Genomic DNA, 19,582 nt, shown 5'->3' with positions numbered 1-19,582 from the left:
ACACACCAGCTCCCCCTCCAAGCAAAGCTCGGATCATCTCTTCCGCCCCAGCCCCACCGGGGGCTCTCTGCTGCGGCTGTATGGCTGAGCTTCTGGTCCATCAGCTCACACTACACAGCACCACACTAACCTCGTGACTGGGGGACTCAGGAATGACACCACGGAGAGCTGAAGGCTCCGGTGTTCCTTTCTAAAATCATGGGAATCCGAAATATTTCCAAACCAGAGAAACATTTTTTTAAAAAAATAAAATAAACTACACGAAGCCATTTAAAATGAACTGATCTACATCTAATGTGGTAACATTTCCGAGATATTAGGGTCAGAGGATAAAGCGAGACACAAAACCACATGTCCAGGGTGAGCCTATATTTATTCTCTAAAAAAAAGAGAAACCAATCACTGCTGGAACCATCGGGTAAAAGATTAATAGGGAACTTATTTATTTATTTATTTATTTTTGGAGCTGGAGGTTGAAGTAGGTGCTTAACCACTGAACCACATCCCCAGACCTTTTTATCTTTTATTTTGAGATGGTAAGTTAATGCTATGTTGCCCGGGCTGGTCTTGAACTTGCGGTCCTCCTGTCTTAGCCTCCTGCTGGGATAGCAGTGTATGCCACCCCACTGGGCTGACAGGGAACATGATAAAGGGTGGATCAAACAACACTCAGCATCACTAGAAATGAGACAGGCACTGTGTGCCTCCTGATAGGCCATCGATGAAATATTCCCATAAAAAAATTAATTAAGCCTCTAATCAGCAGTTTACCAGAAATACATGTTAAAAATAATAATAATAATAAGTTAAACCCACCCAGGGAATCAGCCAAATCCAGAATGTGGGAATTCCTCAGGGGAAATGACCCAATTTCTTCAATATGTAAATGGCATTTTAAAAAGGGAAGGGATTATGGACTTTAAAAAGTCTTAAGGGATAATATGTAAGACAAAGGAAAGGTGGGAGATTTATCTGGATCCCATTTAAACAAAGCAATGGTTAAGAAAAGACATTTTTGAGATTGTGGAGGAAATCTTGATTACTGCCTGGTGTTCCATAATACCATGCAGCCACCGTAGATCCCCTTCGATGTGACAGTGGCAGGGTAGTTATTTTTTCCAAGTCCTTATGTTTTGGAGATATAAAAATACGAAAGTATTTACAAGCAAACGGACATGGTATCTGGGACTTGCTTTGAAATATTTGGGAAAGAAAATAACAAAGAGGGAGTGGAAAAATCGGCATGAATAAATGAAACAAAAAAATGACATCCACGTCTCTGCATGAACATTTTCTGGAAGTGCACCCAAGAAACCCCTTGGCAGTTACTGCGGCAGGATCGTGGATGAAAGGGCAGTTTGGGGTGGAAACCTGCATTTTCTCTTTCTATCCTTCTGTGCTGTTTGAATTTTTAAATGCACACATCACTTTCTAAATTTTAAAAGGAAACATCCCAAGTGTATACTTTAAGATAATCTCACTCTTTACTTATTGAGTCAGTTGACTTTCTACTCTACATGCAAAGGACCACTTGAAGTGGACGGAGCCTGGAAGATTCTGGAATAAAGTTATGGAATTCAAGAAATGCAGTTTTACCGAGATGGGTACAGGCGACACTGGTTAGTTTAACGGAGCAATTTGAAGAATCCTGTGACTAAACCTGTGCCCTTCAGGCCTGTAGGGTCCGGCTCCTTGCAATGTGTCCGTTGTGGGTGCTTCCTTGCTTGAATGGGGTGGGGTGGGGACTGAGGTGCCCTTTCCCTGGGGAAAAACACGCTTGTACGGGCCTGGGGTAAGGATCCTTGCTCTCAGTCGACAGGGCCCATCCCTCTTCTGCCCCGTAGGCTTTTCTTTTTCTTCCCTTCATTTTTATTTCTCGATCCTGACATCTTGGTCGCAAACCTTCTGGCTGAACAACAGATCTGAGAGAAAGGCCCGCATGGGGACCCTAGGTGAGAAAACTGTCCTTCAATAGAGGGAAAAGAATGACCGTGATGCCATTTTGGGGTTGGAAGGACATCAAAGAGAAGGGGATACAAACAGGCTGCTCCTGGTCCCCAACTTCAGGAAGTATTTCCCCCTAACCCTACCCTGCCTAATTTTACAGAAGTACCTAGGAGAGGGGGAAAAAAAACCAAAAAACGAGATGTCCTCCACTAGTCAGAGATTGAATGGCCCACCAGAGGAAGGCCATAAGAAGACATGAACTAGAAGAACAAATACGTCTAGATAGCAGGGTCCCCTACCACCTTGCCTTGCCTAACACGACCAATGTGCTCCCTAGTCTCTCAGCCACCACCCTAATCAACAACTTTATATTTCAAGCGTTATGATAGAGTATTCTACATTAAATCCTGCATATTAGTATTTCATATAAATCCACTTCATTTTGGAGCCATGCTTCCTTAGTCCTAATTAATATCAAAATATGTATGAATTGTGCACAGATTATGGTGTCCTTGGGTTGACAGGGAGAAAAATTAGAATCCTCACAATAAGAATAAATGCAAGAAATGTGGCCAGTTTACACTCCTATAACTGGATGTTTCTAAGTGATCACGGCAGCATAGAAAGAAAATAGAAGCTAAATGGCAAAAGTCAATAGAAGACAAAGACTGATTTTCAAATTTGGCCAGTAATCTCCCCTAGTAACATTTACATTTTTATTTATTCAAGGAGGAAATGTCACATTTTAGTAGGACATCCTCCATGTGTACCTGATGTTAACTACTTCAGAGCAGGAGGAAGCAGGAATGCATTCTACTTCCTAGGCCAAACTATTTTCAGGGAACTGATAGCTATAAATTTTCACTCTGATTTAGAGCTCAGGGAGATTTGGTCACTTCCTCACAATGAACCATGCGTTCTTGGGGCAATGGGACTGAAATGTTCGTAATTTTACCTAGTTGACAACAGCCTGATAAACAGCTTCTCCCAATCTAGTAACCGTGCAAACAAAACTAAATTCCACCAAATGCTAATAGACCCAGTGGGAGTGAGAGCTGCTAATTTGCTCCTTTGGATAAAACCCGTTCTCTTTATAGGCAATAATATTATTGGAATAAAAGAGATAATGAATGTATATAAAACGCCTGTCACATGGTAAATGGAAGCTCTTGGTAGTGGCAATGACTATAAACTCTAGGTGTATCCTCCAAAGCAGAAAACTCATCCTCAGAGCAGATGCAAACTGAAACAACTGACAGCACATAAAAAAATACGCAGCTCCAGGCCCGGCCCACCATGGTAATAAAGGAATAGGAGTCCATTGTGCTGCTAGGAGAGGGTCTCACTCAGCCTAGACAAACTCCTGATGGCCCAATTCAGCTCAGCAGGGATAAAAGAGATGGGGAGAGGTGCAGGAGGTGCCAGGAAGTCCCAGTGGATCAGTGTAGCCCCTGGGCTGATGCCTCTCACACAGCAGGCCAACACCTGGCCTGAATGGATGGACGGGTGAGCAGGGGGGGTCCTGTACTGGCGCCTCAGCCATCTCCAGAAATGAACTCGGAACAGCTGATGTTAATAATGGACAGTGTGGACTATACCTTTAATAGAGGACGTGATACATGCTCAACTATCCGCCATGGACAAGTTCTGCCCAAAGCAGAGGCGACCCTGTGGGAGGTTTGATAGGGAACTTTAAGAAGCCACACATTTCAATTCAAAAATAGGAAAAAAAAAAAAATGTTTGTTTTGAGTTAATAGACAATTAGGTTAGGAAATAAGCAGTAAGTAATTGCAAAGTGTGTTAAAAAAAAAAAAAAAGGAAGAGGAGGAGGAAGAGGAGGAGGAGAGAAATCTTAGACATAATTCCAAACCAGCTCAATTTACAGATGAGGAAACTAAACTGCGGTAGTACGTTTAAAATTTTTCTGCAAGTGACCTAGTGGCATGGCTAGGATTAGAGCCGATCTCTACATTTCAAATTGGGTGTTCTACCCTATTGTCTAAATATAAGTCCACAAAACAACAAAAACAAACTTTGATAGGACTAAAAAAATATTGTTAATCATGGAGAGTTTTAGTCGCTTAGGTATTTTCTAAACAAATGTCATTGTTCTATAGACTTTGAAATCAAACTTTCTCTGGGTAAATGTTATGTGGCAATTTGCAGAAAGTCAAGAGTCTTTGCAAGTGAGTAAATCTGCATACAGACCTGGCCACACACACAGAAGTTCAAGATGCCAGCTGACCTTGTAAGTGCATAATCCATGCATCATTACCATCTCCACTTCAGACTTTCAACACCACTGGTGCACATCTGTGTAGGATAACCTATCTTCCCCTCTAATAATATGCATGGATATTATTAAGGATACAAGTAATATTATTTCTAATAATATACATGGGTATTATAGTGAATAGAAATAATATTATTTCTAATAATATACATCTTCTAGTGGAATTTCTTGGGCGTATATCTCAAATGCTATTTCAGGTCAACAAAAAGCAAAATCGTGTTAGCAAAGGATATCAATGGGTGTACCTGCTGTTATTCAAGCTGCCATTATCAATGCATACTCTAGCAAGTATTCAACAAAACTAAGGTACAAGTCTGATATTGACAATCAGCCTAAGTTTAAATCTTTAGGGGAATATCACTGAGATTAGTGACAGTTCTGAATCTTGGTTAAAAAGTGAATTTGCCTGACGTTCATATATGTGATCAATCACAGATTAAGGCTACAATAAGCGTGGATGAAAATATCAAGAGAGGTCATCTCCTGCTCTGAACTTCCTATGCTCCTGCAATAATTTTAATAACATCCCATAAATATGAAAGGAAACAGAATCCGGAACACTCTTATGCATTGACCCAGGAAACAGTTTCAGCTCTCTACTGTGTGAGACCCTGTTGCGTGTAAGTATATATCAATTTCATTCAGGACCATGGGGTGTTCTGGAGACCCTCTCTCTGAAAATCTCCCTGGTATTTCTTTTAACTAGGAGCTTGGCATCCGGGACTCTAGTTGGCCTTCTACAAGAAACTTTGTCTTGAAAATAAAAACCATTTATTTTATTCTTAGCTGCAACAGAACAGTAGCTTCAAAGAGAATTGAGTCAATGTGTGACATTTATCTTTATAGCAAACAGACATCATTTTCCCTCTATCGTGTCCCCTTTCAGAGAAGCAGTGTAGCATGTGCTGGGGGTGCAGGGTCACATGAAAGAAACCTCCTGCTCCAGTGTCACATCTCTGTGGCGGGGTGGAAAGGCTACCGAGTGGTGGACTCTTAAGGAATTAAATACACCATGACTCGGCAACAACAAAATCCTGTTCAAAAAAGAAGAATAAGGCCAGACCTAAAAGACACTTTTTTTTTTTTTCCATGGTTTGGACTTTCCTCGACCTAAAGAAGGTCAAAGCAATGCTGGTGTCTAAATTACTCAAGATGAGATCATCTTCTCCGGCACACAGCTCTTTGAGCTCTTTGGAACTCTAGAATCAACTTTATACGCTCTTTTTGCAACGTTTTGGGAAACAGCTTTTAAAAAATTTAAAAACTGAAATCAGGAGGGTGTGTAGTTTATTTTTGTGGCTTTGCAGGGAGTAGGGAGGGGTGAGGGTGGAAAGCGTATTATCTGTTTATTTAAGTCATTAGGCAACAGAAACTCTTTCCCTGCTATGAGAAGTCAGCCCACCTATTTTGAATTAAGATTTCTTTCTAAAATGCAGAGAAAAAAATAATAGTAATGAGAAATGTTTAAAAACAGGGCTGTCTGTTTGCTATCAAGATAAATGTCACACATTGACTCAATTCTCTTTGAACCATACTCCCATAATGCTCCTTAGATAAAGTCGGAGTCCTATTGGAATCTAGTTCCCAGGATGTTCTGAAATCAACAGTGTGGAAGCTGGCGGGGTGGAGACTGGGAGCTGGGAGATGTGGAGACGGAGAAAACCATCTACCCCTTTCCCTTCTACTCCTCAGACTGCAAAATCAGTGATCATGAGGATCAAGTCTCTCATGGTGAAATAAATAAAATCAGTCGATGGACTCCCTAACTCACCATCAAGCTGGGCTGCTGAGAAGCAATGACATTCACCTTAACTCAAGAGCTCCCTGTGGCCAATCCATCCAATAAAGAAGCAGAACCTGGGTTGAGGATGTGTCCACATGGACGCAGAACAATTTCAAGGGCCTCGTGTTTTTGAATCTTTCCTCTTGAATGAGTTTTTTAAAAAATGAAAGATTCTTTTTTAAAGCAATTACTCCACTGATGGCATTGTTTCACGGGGTCTTGGAGTGTGCACACAGGCATGGGGAAACAGGGGTGGGGGGGCTGGGCAGGGGTCACTCGGCAGGGGTCATCCAGCCCAAATCTGAGGAGTTCCTTTCCCTCTTCTTTTGACTAGAACATTTTGAACATTCACTGACTAAGATATTAAGTGTTTCAGCAAAAGAATCAATTCAGTAAAAAGAAGAGGGGGAAAAAATGATCTTTCTAAGATCTCCCATGTTAAATTCTGCTGAGAAGACTATGGAGATGTTGGCCTGGGCTAAGTGCATCTAAATTAAAAAGGGAAAACATTTTTTTACCCTCAGGTGCATATCCTACAACAAAACAAACAAACAAAAAGCTTGTGACCCCTTTCTCATCTTTACATGCTTCTAATCATTTGGGTGAAAAAGTTACATTTCACAGCCATTGCTGGCTATTCCAGAGACCACTTTAAAATAACAAAGCCACTACAAGTTGGCCTTCAGGAAACATGGTTTTATTACTTCTTTCCAAGCCTTTAGTCAACTAAGTTTATTATTAAATTTGTATAAGCTTTTCCTCCAAGTAACTAGTGTCCAGACAAAATTGTATTGCAAAGAGCATTCATACATTTATGCAATGAGTGGAATCAGAGAATATACACAGAGCCTTCCTTCTCTCTGCCACTCCAAATAAAATTTCTATAAATCCAGAGTGATGTATTCCACTGCAACATTACCCAGCTCCCTCTCTTCTTGTTTCCTGACTGTATCCATGTTTCTCCTTCTTTCACCAGATGGCAGGTGAGAAGTTACAAGAAATGAAACTCAGAATTGATAAACATTTCGAGGTTTTATGGACACTTCTGAAACTCGGAGGGAATGGTTTGCATCAATAGAGTCATCCAAGTCCCAGATACCCATTGTCTTAGTTCTATTCTGCTGTTTATACAGTTTTAAAGTAATTATAATTAGGCATATAGCTCACTCAGCCATTTAAATGGAAGTCTGTCACGAATACATCAAATTGATGTTAGTTGTGATCATTCGGTCAAGTATGTGCCGTCCCAAGCACTCTACCAATGTTGTCTCAAAGAATTGAAAGTCGGCCAGACACACACAGTGGTGGTGTTTGTACCAATGAGGAGACACACAGCCCACTTCCTGTTCCGGTCTGACAGGATATCCCTTAGGAGACATCCGAAACCCCTATTTCCATCCCCAGAAACGTGTATTTACCATGCACACAACTTTAAAGCATACCAGTACACAAAGTGACATTTCCATTGTGAGAACTCAAGTGACTAAATCTCTCCCTTGGATGATTAATTGTGAATGCCAAGGCTCTATGTGACAGTGACCTCTTCTTCGGAAAGATGGTCTCCCCTAGAAAAACCCACGATTCAGATTTTCCAATGCACATTCCTTCAGATTGGATTTGAACAACATAAAGCATTTGCAAGAAATGCTTGGATCATGTTTCACCATTAATTTTTTAAGAGTTCTTAAATGGCAAGAAATGACAGAATAGGATAAATAAAAGGTTTAAATTCTACCCCCCCGCAAAAAAAGGTAATAATAAAAATGTTAACATAGAAGTGTATATTGTGATAAATTAGGGCAGAGTAGTTAGTGATTATACAAAAATCCATTTGTACAGAGGCAGCAGGGCGCTCCCTTGCCCACTATTTCAAAAGCAGTGGTTTTTTCCCTCTGTGTTCAGTGATGCTTTGCACTCCATGACAAAGATGCTTTGATCTTCCCCATTAAATATATCTGGTGTGGACCTAGCCTGAACTTGGCAAGGAAAAAAAAAAAAAAACTGTATGAAAGGGAGGGAGGACTGTATGTTTCTAAGATTATTCATTACCTTTCAAAAATGAAGCTATTTGTGAAGTCTTTGTGTAACACACACATGAAAGACTTACTACGCTGCTTACTTAAAGTATTTGTTGTGCTCCTGCTTTTTTTTTTTTTTTTTTTATTCCTTCCCCAACTCAGACGGGGACCCAATTGCAAAAGGCGATGAATAAGACCCGCAGCTGAGAGTCAAAGACTTACCCGATGACGGAAAGAAAAGATGCCATACCTGAACTGGAGGGTTTGGAAACTCTTCCCTTGGGAACGGGGAGTAACAATAATTCCAAGGACTGTGGCGGTGGCGGCGGGGGTGGTGGAGGTGGCGGTGGAGGTGGCGGGGTTACTTTCTCCGGCTTCTTCTCCGAAGGCGGTGGCGGTAGAGGGTCCTCGGGCAACAGGGATGACTTTTCAGCCAGGAGGCTGCCGGCAGCCCTTGCTGCCACCTCTTTCAGAAGGGCCGCAGAGGAGGTCATAGAAGCCAGGGACAGGAAAGAGCTGGCCGGAGGTGGGTGCTCCTGACCAGGAGTCAAACTTCTCTCACTGACCTTCTTGGACAAAGCTGCCAAGGTCGAACTGGCAGACTGGGAGCTAAAGGGGGAGGAAAAGGACTCAAATCGCATGGTCTCCTCCGTCCTGGTGAGAGATTTGTCCTGCAGAACAGCATTGGCTGCGGCTTTCAGCTTGAGGATGGCTGAATCCGGGGACAAGCCGCAGGTGGTGGTTGAGTTTGGCAACCACTTACCTTGATTCCATATAAAACGGTTACTTGGAGTGTATTGGTCATTCTGCTCCTGCTTCTCAGCCAGCTTCCTGGCCAGAACGCTGAGCTGCTGGGCATGATGGGACGGTGGGGAAAAGGAGAGGTTCGAGCCAATGTTCACGGGGGACTCCACTCGGCCATTGGCCGTGGCTGTGGCTTCGAGTTTGAGGGAACCAGCCTCCAGCAGCCTCCTTAAGTTGCTGCTCAAGGGTTTATTGGAGCCTGGGGGGTCATCTTCACACAAAGAAGACACTCCGGGGGAGAGGTGGTCTTGGCACTGCAGTGAGTCTCGCAGGACCTCACCATCGAGCGCCACCAGCTCCAGCGTGTGGCTGCTGGGAGTGGCACTTCCCAAGGAGGTGTCGGGGGAAGTGGACTGCTCCTGGATCCGGTCCTCCAGAGACAGCTTATAGTTCTCCTGGACTTCTCCATAGGATGCTTCTGACGGAGTCTCGGAAGAGTTTCCATACCAGTGCTCTCCTTCACTGAGTTCTCCCTCCGCCTCGTCCTGCCTACTAACATCTGGGGGAATTAAGAAGATGGGGTTTACTTCCAAAGTGAGCAGCAAGTTCGTCTCAAGACAGCACATGGAGATGATGACAAGCCTTCCCTTCCCTTCCACCCAAGAACCCAGTGAAAGTCAGCAAGGGCCCGAAGAGCAGTCAGGAGCTGAATGAGGCACAGGCATGATGCTGAACAGGCAGAGGAACACACACCCCACGTACCACCTGTATTCATTTTTCCAGTAATTATTCAGGGTAAGTTGGTTGGGAAAAGCAGAAAAGATTAAAAAAAAAAACAATCTGGTGAAGAAGTGACAGGTGAAACAAAACAAAACAAATGGCTATTTTGAATGAATGGGGAAACAGAAAGAAAGCGGAACCCTTGCAAAAAACGAGCACCCTATCTTCAGTAGAGCGTCAGAATTCAAAAGCAGCCTGGTAGATTGGGGAAACTGTTGGCCATGAGATAAGACAGTGGGAATTTGCTTCCTCACTTTCTAACTCCTGACCTCAGAAGCAGGTCACTTACCTGGTTTTGAGGCTTCATTTCCTCCTTTTTTCAAAAGCTTATCCAAATATGTTAACAATACTTGCCTGACTCCCTTCACTCTATGAAGCTTACATCCTAAAAAGCATGTGACCATGTTTTGCAAACAGTTGAGCACTGTATAAAAACCAGATCTTATTAGCCAACGCCATTCACATTACCGATGCCCTGCCACCACGGCATGCCCACGTTCTGGGGGCTACTTGCTTAAGGTCTGAGATTTCAATCACCAACATGCTTGCCATGTCCTCAAGGCAGTGATCAGCGTGTTCCTTCACCCTACTAAGAATCCCCTTGAGATATTTCCTATTCACTAATTCATTGACCCGCCACCAGCCCTCCCACAGCCCCCATGCACCAGCTAGGTGGACTCTGCCAGTCCAGGAGCTCTTGGGAGCTCAGTTGCATTTCTGTCTTTGCTCATGAAATCCCATCTGGAATGTCCTTCCACACCCAGCTCCAGGGTTTCTTCCTTGCAGTTCTCCCTAGAACTCTCAGAACGGGTCTCTCCTAATCCCTTTGTTCACTCGCTCAACCAATAATGACGGGATACTTGTCGCATGTCAGGCATTGTTCTAGATTGTTCAAGACTGTGTTCTAGATTGAACAGCATTAAACAAAAACTAAGACCCTGATGTCTTGGAACTTACGTATCAGTGGAGGAGGAAGACAGATGTTAAACAGAGTTAATAAATAATAAATCATATAGTAGGCCAGAGGGGGTGATAAGCGCTGAGAAAAACAAAATAGAAAACGTAGAGCAGGATTAAAAAGAATGGACGCAAGTTGTAATTTTAAACAGAGAGGACAGGGTGGGGCTTCACCAAGGCGGTGACATTCGAGCAGCTGTCCACGCACGAGTGTTCCGCGTGGAGAGTCACTGTGAAAGCCCCAAGGACATACCTGACGGGTCCCTGGAACATCAAGGAAGCCAAATGGAGTGAGGGAAGGTCAAAGCAGTGGGAGGGGTGGTCAGAGGGCAGCGTGCGCGGGTATGAGTGTGCAGCTGTGCTGGAGCGAGCGTGTGAGTGACACACTTGCGAGTGTGAGCTGTGAGTCTTCTGCATTTGGCAAAACTGGGAGCCAGAGAGGGTGCTGGGTGGAGAAGCGGGATGAGGGGACTTACGGTGCCAAAGGACAGTCCTGGCTGCTGTGTGGGAACAGGTTGCAGGTACGGGGTGGGGTAGGGAGACCCAGGCAGGAGACTGAACCCAGGTGAGGGAAGGCGGGGCTCAGCTCAGGTGACACTCAGGAAGTGCCCTGAGTGCATATTTGGAATGCACAGCTGACATTCTCTTCTTGTGTTTATAGTTTTTTCATATTTCACATCACTTTAAAGTATCTGTCTCTTGCTGGCTTCCTTCCTACAATGGTGCTCCTTGAGGACAGGGATTGTGCTTTATTTTCTGCTTCTCTGGCAGAGTTCAATGAATGTTTCGGGACTGAGCCAAATTCCTCACTGTGCCAGGTTTTGCCACATCACAGGCTGTTTCTTTTCAGAATAGAAACAGCTAGAGCTAGTAATGCATGAACTACAAGCTAATACATTGATCTTCCCATGCTATTTGTAGAAGAAATGTCACAAATGACAAATTCTCTTTCACTAAGCTAAAGTTCTGCAACTCTTTCCTGAGATTCTTTATTAAGTTATCAAGAAAATGTAAAATATCAAATGGAATTTGCTGGGAAAAAGCAGATAAAATTGAATTTTCTCTGTTAAAACCAGTCTGGTTCCTTGAGATTTGCCACATTTCCCTCTGCCCACTTGATTTCAAGATTTTTCATCTCTCCTGAAATTGGCGGTGACCCCAAACTCCTCGGCTCCCCAATGGCTTCTCCTGGGAGGGATGCTTTTTTACCAAACATCCAGCAGTCAACATCAATTTTAACAATAGGACTAATTTTATGTTTCTTTAGCAAACCACCTTTCTTGATTTCAGACTAAATATCGCATCCTTCCAAAGAATCAAATGGGAATTCTACTATAAATAGCAAAAGAAGTAAAAGATTTAGAAATCACTCCAACAAGAATTAATTGATCATTCTTCTTCTATCTTTATTGATACTCATGAAATAAAAGAACGAAAACATATATGCTTCCAAATTAAATATTTTTATATTATATTTTTGTCAGATCCAGAGAGTTAAGCCTGGCCCGGAACCAGTACAGTAAGTGGCAGCTAACAAGGTCTATAAAATCAGGTTTTGAGAACCATAACGTTACAAGCACACGTCCGATTTTGTCATTTTACTCCGACTGTTAAATACACTAAAGTTTACTGATCAAATCAGAGCCACAGAGCCACTAAGAACTAAGGCCAGAACCAAGAATCCAAAATCTTTGCACTCCTGGCCTAGGAGCTCTCGGCAAAACTTGTCATGCAACCTGCTAGGGGACTTCCGTGTGGCCACTTGCACAGAGGTGTGAGCAGCATCCCTGCCCTCCGACCCCAGCCAGCCTTCCAGACTCTTGAGTCAGAGGTCAGCATGGGGTTCTCCTGGATAAGGGCAGCCTGCAGGCTCCCTCATGAGATAAGCCATGGAGAGATGAGGACCCATCATTCCAGGACCCCAATCTCCCAGTCCCTTTTGGCGGCATCTTCTTTGTTGCTGTGGGCACAAGTTGATTCAACTGCCTAAAGAATTTAGCACATCTACTGGCATAGTCCCAAAGGCAAAGCTTAATTTCCTAACTCCCTCCATACCCTCAGAGAGCCACATGTCCCCCTCCCAACGTGCTGAGGCAGTGAGTGTGCCAAAAGCTGAAGAAGTTGTCAATGCAGATTCTGGGACATCGAATGTTCTAGAATGATACAGACAACTAATATCTATGGTTCAGGCAACTTTCCCAACTTTGCCAATCACAAACTCAAATCCAATAAGCAAGGAACCAAAGCATCTCCTACACAGAATGGTTTATGTCCCCGGAAATACTTGCATTTTTCTCAACCATCTATTCCTCCATTCTTTGAGATGTAATCACTGAGATGCACACTCCTCGGGACTGTCAGAAAACTTGGACACATAGAGAAAAAAAAATGTGTGTGTGTGTGTGTGTGTTTTTAAACTCATAATACTCTACTAGTCATTTTTCCAAAGATGCTTCTTGTAAAATTAAAGCTATCCGAGTAATAAACCATCAAAGAATTTTAGAATGCGGTCTCAAAAAAAAAAACAAGAACAGAAATTTGAGGGGAAACATCTAAAATTATTCAGCATCCCATGAGATCACATGAAAGGTGCAGGAAGCTTAGAGAAAAATGAATGTAAGATAAGTAAGGTTGTGAAGAGGAAAAATCAGAAGAGGTGCAAACAATATGATTTCAGTTCACAAAACTGCAAGGATTTTTCTCCCATAAATAAACAATATAAATATTGTTTATTTATATTGACGAATTTATTTGGTCTGCCAGGCTCCTCTCTCTTTTCATGTTCCGTTTCACAGAGGAGGGGTTCTTGGAGGATGCTCTGATACAGCTGCTGTGAGCACCCCTCAGGGCACCCTGCACCTTTCACGTCACATCATGGGAACAGGTGCTCTGTTTGGGAAGCTCAGCAGGAAGCTCTCCTGCAACCTCCAGGATGAGGCTGCTGGACACAGCAACCCTCAGGACACGCAAGCCTTGCCTTTCGCCTCTCTCTGCCGCCATCTGAGAAATCCCAGCAGTAAGACACCTCCATTTTCCTGTCTGTCAACCAGCACGGAGTCTTCCTGGGAAATCGCAGAGCAGCAAAAGGTCCTGGAAGTGCTTCCTGTGGATTTCACAGCTTTCTTAACTAAGGCATCCCGGGAAGCCTCTAAGTGGCCAATGCAAATAACTTCTAGTAAATACATTATTTTCAACCTTCAGAAAAAGAAGCTATTTCCATTGCTAATCTTACAACAACCTCTGTCTCCAGACTGTTGGGTTCACACTGCTTCTTGTGAGTTTTACACAATAGTCTATCTTCGCATGTATATTTTCCCTTTAAAAATCAGCAACTCGGAGAATTAAGAATAAAAATGGTGCCATCGCAGAATGAAAACACACTGAATAAAATTTTGTTTCCATGTCGTGAATATTTTTTTTCCATGTCGTGAGGTACCGGGGAAAACAAAATTCTACTACCTAGCACATTTATTTATAATTCGGTTCTCAAGCAGCAAGTGGGTACCCAATATCCACAGTTCCCCCCTACATTCTCTGAGAAGAGTTCCTTTGCAATTCACTTCCTTCTTGGTTGACAGTATTAACTGGATGCATTTGACTGGAGCAATACTCAACTCAAAGCATCCTCACTCAGAAGGATAGAGGCAGAGAGAGAAATAAGAATATAGAAAAAAGAGAGAGAGAAATAAGAATATAGAAGAAAGAGACACCCATTAATTTTCATGTCTTTGGGCTTAGGTTGAAGCAAGGGTAGATGGAGACCTAAAAGTGCCTTTTCTAAATCTATCCACACACCCTTGCCACCAGGGTCCACATGAATCTAGCCAGCAGGTTTTAAAGACTACAGGGCTGACTAAACCTCTTAGGACTCATAATCAACAGTCAACGTCTCCAACATCCCCCACCACCACCAGATGTGTTTACCTGGCACCTACCAACAAAACTTCTGGCTCATTTTCATCTAAAAATCTTCCAAGTCTTCCCTTTCTACCTAATACACAACTACAGCTGAATGTCTACACCTAGCTTTCAAGGCCACACACATGGGCCAGTAATAGCAATTATTACCTGTAACATGTGCCGCAAATCATACAACTACACTTTAGGGCAACTTGATTTAAAAAAAAAAAAAAAAAAAAAAGGTGGTTTGTAATATTCAAAGAGCCGTATACAAAAGTTATTGACAAAATCAATGCTAATAATGGATATAATTCAAATACTTACTGAACACTATGTTTGGGGAGATGTTCACAGCAACAGGGAGATTCGGATGCCCAACAGTCTCTGACCTGACAGTTTATAATCCACAGGGAGTCGAGGGTCACAAGAGCATTCTATTCACAAGGGCTTGTACCACCACAAAGGAACAGAGCACAGGTGTGTGAGCACAACAGGATTAATTCCAACGGTGCAGGGGCTTGGGAAGTGCACCTCAAGAGATGAAGATTTAAGTGGGAGATGCTGGGAAATCATTTCTAAACAGGCTCGCTCCTCTGCAAACTATCAGAAAGGATAGGCTCTCCGGTGGTGGAGAATGCCCATATTAGGTGGTGTATTTTTAAAAGGTGAAGAATTAAGAATGCCCAATAAATAACTGACCTTAATGAAAAAATTCTTAGATCCTTAATTCTTTGCATTTTAGAAACACATGACCTATTGATTCCTTAAAGGTAGACTTTACCAATTATCTCACTGTACTTGCTGGACTTGAAATCAAGCCACAGATCATAAACGCCTTGAGGCCGGGCTGTGAGTTAGTCACCTTGTGCTCTGGCTCAAGCCCTGCTTGTAGTAGAGGTGCTAGGGCTTCTGTGATGGCAAATGGCAGTGGACCAGCAGGACTACGCCAAGCAGAAAGGGAATTTTCTCAGTTCTTGTACCAAACAATGGAAGGGGCACAATGGAGCTGGGATCAGATAGGATGTCAAAAGCACCATTTGCCTCTGGTTTCTCCCTCTCAGGCCACTTTTCCCAGGAGACTGAAAGCCTGGCTGCCACAGGCTCCGGGTTGTCACCCTCTAGGACTTTCCACTGGAGAAAGGTCTTTCCCCCTCTGATTGGCGGGCTGGAGGTCACATTGCCCTGCCTGGGCCTATCACTGAAGCCAGAGGGCGGTTCTACAGTGGGCTCAATGTGGGTCAGAGAAGAAAGGCGAGGGGAGAGGTACCAGGAAGACAAAAGCAGTGACCTCCATCATGCTTCATAAAGGTCTCTTCTGCTGCATAGCGGGCCGTTCTGATCCAACTTTATGATGTGAAGCATGAAACACATCTATCCACATTCGGACTGGTTTTACCTGCCAGTTTTTAAACTGTCCCTTTGTTCGCCTTAGCACATTTCCCACACCAGGTCTGCTTGCAACTAAGGGACATTGTGGGGTCTTCAGGACTCCAAGTCCACTGACGGAGGTCAGCGCACAGCCCGCAATCGGCTCTACGGGACACAGACTCGGAGACCACGGTGTGGACACATCGATGCCCGAGGCACCCAACTGCTGTCAGTGTGGCCAGGAAGAAAATCTAAAAACTGCTAGTTATTTAAAACTGCCAGGGTGGAGAAGACACCCGGATTCCTGTCACCAGGCCAGCTGGGGGAAAGGTGCTGGGTGCTGGGAGGGCCCGGGGAAGGGAGAGGAAGTCGGGGAGAAGACACACGCTGAGACAGCAGAGGGGACTCCTGGGTCAGGGTCAGTTTTCCACGCAGAGCTGTGTCTTCCAATTATTATTTTGAACGTCCAGGATTTTTTTTTTTTTTTAAAAGGTAATGAAAATGAACTCATCACTCCGTATCTTCAAAGTGAGTTCCACTGTGTCTAAACTAGATTTGGTATTCTCATGGAAAGGGCCAGATCCTCCATGGCCACGGGACTGGCCATGCTCCTCCATTAAGCTTTTGCTCATCTCCACATAAATGGCAAGTCGTCCCTCCTTCCAACAGCTTGGACCCAAAACCCTGCAGCCACCCTTGACCCCTCTCTTTCTCTTATACTCCCCTCCTAAAAAAATCATTCATGGATTCTGTTGGTTTTCTATCTTGGATATACATCCCAAATCTGGCCACTTTTCTCCATTTCAGTCACTGCCCTCTGGTATACATCTCTGCCATCCCTGGCCTGGACTATAGCAGTAGCCTTCCCACTGGACTCCTTACCTCCCCTTCTTGCCCTGGTGGTCTCAACCAGCAGCCAGAGAGAGCTTTCAAAAGTACTATGTCAGACCCAGCTGTACCACTCTTCAAGATTTATCCTAGAGAACTGAAGTCAGCAGAGAGCCGGGAGACACGCACACCCTTGTTTGTAGCAGCACAATCCACAATAGCCAAACTACGGAACCAGCCCAGGTGTCCATCAACGGACGAATGGATAAAGAAACAGGTACATATACCCAATGAAGTTTTATTCAGCCGTAAGGAAAAAAATGACATTATGTCATTTGCAGCAAAATGGATAGAACTTGAGATCCTTATGTTAAGGGAAATCACCCAAATTCATAAAGTCAAGGGTCATATGTTTTCTCTCCTATATGGAAGCTAGAGAGGAAAAAGGAAAAGAAAGGTGGGGATGGATCTCATGAAATTCAAAGGGAGATGGTAAAAGAAAAGGCTGGGTGGGGTGGGGGAAGGGAAGTGCTGGGAAGGGTACTGGCCAAATTATATTGTTAGATTATGTTCATATATGAATATGTAACAACAAATCCCATCACTATGTACAACTATAATGCATTAATTAAAATTGTGGAATTAAAAAAAAACAAAACACTGCATTTGCCTTGGTCCCTACAACTGAAGGACTCTCCTGAGTCCATTTAAAAGTCATTTTCTAATAAATAAAAATTCTAATCCATTACCAAAAAAAAAAAAAAAATTACATCAGATTACACAAACCCATTCTCAAAGCCTCCTATTTCTCAGAACAAAATCCAAACCCTTACCCCGACCTCAAGGACCTACATAATCTGCAGATCTGCAACCTCATCTCCTACCTCACTGCATTGATAAGGATATGAGCTCCTGCCTCAGGGCCACCGCAATTGCTTTCTGATTCCCTTACTTCCCAGGTCTCTCCTCAAACATTACTGTTAAAGAAAGACTTTGTTTTGCTTGGTGCAGGACGCTCATCTCTTAGGACACTCAGTTATTGAGCTGACACTCAATTATTTTTTGTCAAATGCATGAGTGGAAAGTAAGAATAGGCTTAACAGTCAGAAAGGTAACACCTGTCAGCAACAGAACTGAGAACTACTTCTGAAATTATAAACTATTTCTCTCATGTGTGTCAAACATGGAACAAGGAAAAGAGCCTATTTTGCAAACTTTCCACTGAAATTTCCCTGATGGTCAAGAAGAAAAAGCAGTGTCCTAGGAGATACTGGGACTGAAGTGGAAGCCCCATGTTTCCCTGAGGTTTAGCTTAACATTTCAAATGCATTCTGCGTTCTGCTGTAAACATAGCCATGTGTGTCTTTACTTAATAAGACTGAGGTGCTTCCCACAAACCACCAAGGAAAATGTCTTCTCCAAATGAGGCAGTGTGTTTCTTGGGACACCCACCTGCTTTGCGGAAACAAAAACATACTACAATACCTGGTAGAGCATCAAGAGCTCAAGGTGGGGTGGCTCTTGATGTTTAGGTTCTACTCTTACCAACCAGAAAGCAGACAGTGCTGGTCCTTTAATTCCACTCCCAGAGACAAAACCAAAACACAAAGCAGAAAAAAACTGGTCAGCATTGTTCAACAGATCAGCAGAATATCAAAAACTATTTGTTGAATTTGAATTTTATTGCATGAATTATTTTGGAGATCCGGTCCATCTGGTTAGTCCCTTAGCAGAGGGCTAAAGAGGGCCAGTGATCTGCCCAAGATCTCTCAGCTGATTTACAAAGGCAGGACCGGAGTTCAGATTGCCAACCATCAATATGGGGTTCCCGGATAGGGTTCCACTTCAGTCTCAATATCTCCTAGGGTGTAGTTTTGTCTTCTTGACCAGTAGGGAAACTCTGGTGTAGACGGTGCCTTTCAATCATCTTTAAGTGAAGGAAACAATTCTAGGCAAGCCCTGGCACGTAGCAAGCTTCCAATAAACATTTGTCGATTACACGGACAATTCGTAGAGAGGTGAAGACACACGTGGTACTGTGTTAAACACTTTCATATTCGTCAGCAAATTTCATAGGAAACCAAGGTTTCAAAAAATTAATGACTTACACAATAGGCACACGTATTGAGTGACAAAGCTAAGTCAAAAACCCAAACCTTTAAACACCTATGAACAGCTTGACAAAAAATAAATCTTCCCTAGGTAACCCCAAATTACCCAAATATCATATATTCAACATTTAAAAATTTTATTCTGATGAGATTTTAGAATACATACACACTAAAACATAAGGTGTCCACACTGTGATTGTGTTTGTAATACATAGCTGTGTCTCAAGAACTTGTGGGGCTTTCCAGAAACATATCCCCTTATTAGACAGCTCCATGTACTTGCGTATTTAAGTTACTATTCTTACCTTAATTGTCTTTTTGAATATTTTTTCCTCTATTATGCTGAGATAACCACCACCAAGCTCATTAAAACTGTGTGCAAACTAGGACCAAACTGTCATCCCAATGATGTTCGAATTGTTCTAACTTCCAGCATATGCCAATGTGACCTTATTTAGAAACCGGGCTTTGAAGATGATCAGGCTATGATGAAGTCATTAGGGTGGGTTCCTAATCCAACAAGACTGGTGTCCTCTTAAACAGAGGAAACCTGGACACACAACAGTGACACACACACAGGGAGGAGAACACAGGAGAACTGGAATTATGCCACCAGGGGTCAAGGCACTACCACAACCAGAGAGAGAGCCCTGAAAGAGATCTCTCCTTAGAGGCTTCAGAGTGACCACAGAACTGCAGACACACCTTGATCTGGGACATCCAGCCTCCAGAAACGTGGAGACCATAAATTTCTGTTGTTTAAGACACCAGTTTGTGAAGCTTTGTTATGGTGGCCCCAGAAAACGAAGGCCACATAAATCTGGACGAAGCCCTGAGATGTTTCTCTGGATC

The 19,582-nt window shown here is 43.2% G+C and overlaps 1 protein-coding gene across 6 annotated transcripts in view; it reads right to left on the bottom strand.

Annotated features, from left to right (window-relative positions):
* The window catches only part of Znf827 (zinc finger protein 827), a 163,722-nt gene that overhangs the window by 121,973 nt on the left and 22,167 nt on the right, over positions 1-19,582 (bottom strand). For 5 of the 6 annotated variants that reach the window (XM_076864510.2, XM_076864514.2, XM_076864512.2 and 2 more), the window contains exon 1: positions 8,293-9,695. In XM_076864510.2, the coding sequence (XP_076720625.1) occupies positions 8,293-9,412 (1,120 nt within the window). In that variant the 5' untranslated portion in view covers positions 9,413-9,695. Of the gene's footprint in view, positions 1-8,292; positions 9,696-19,582 lie in introns of those variants that run through there. The other variant, XM_076864511.2, reaches the window with a different exon arrangement.

Source organism: Callospermophilus lateralis, chromosome 8 (assembly GCF_048772815.1).
Source record: "Callospermophilus lateralis isolate mCalLat2 chromosome 8, mCalLat2.hap1, whole genome shotgun sequence".
NCBI classification, from domain to species: domain Eukaryota; kingdom Metazoa; phylum Chordata; class Mammalia; order Rodentia; family Sciuridae; genus Callospermophilus; species Callospermophilus lateralis.
The sequence above is the reverse complement of the archived record's forward strand: the minus strand, read 5'-3'. Positions and strand labels throughout refer to the sequence as shown.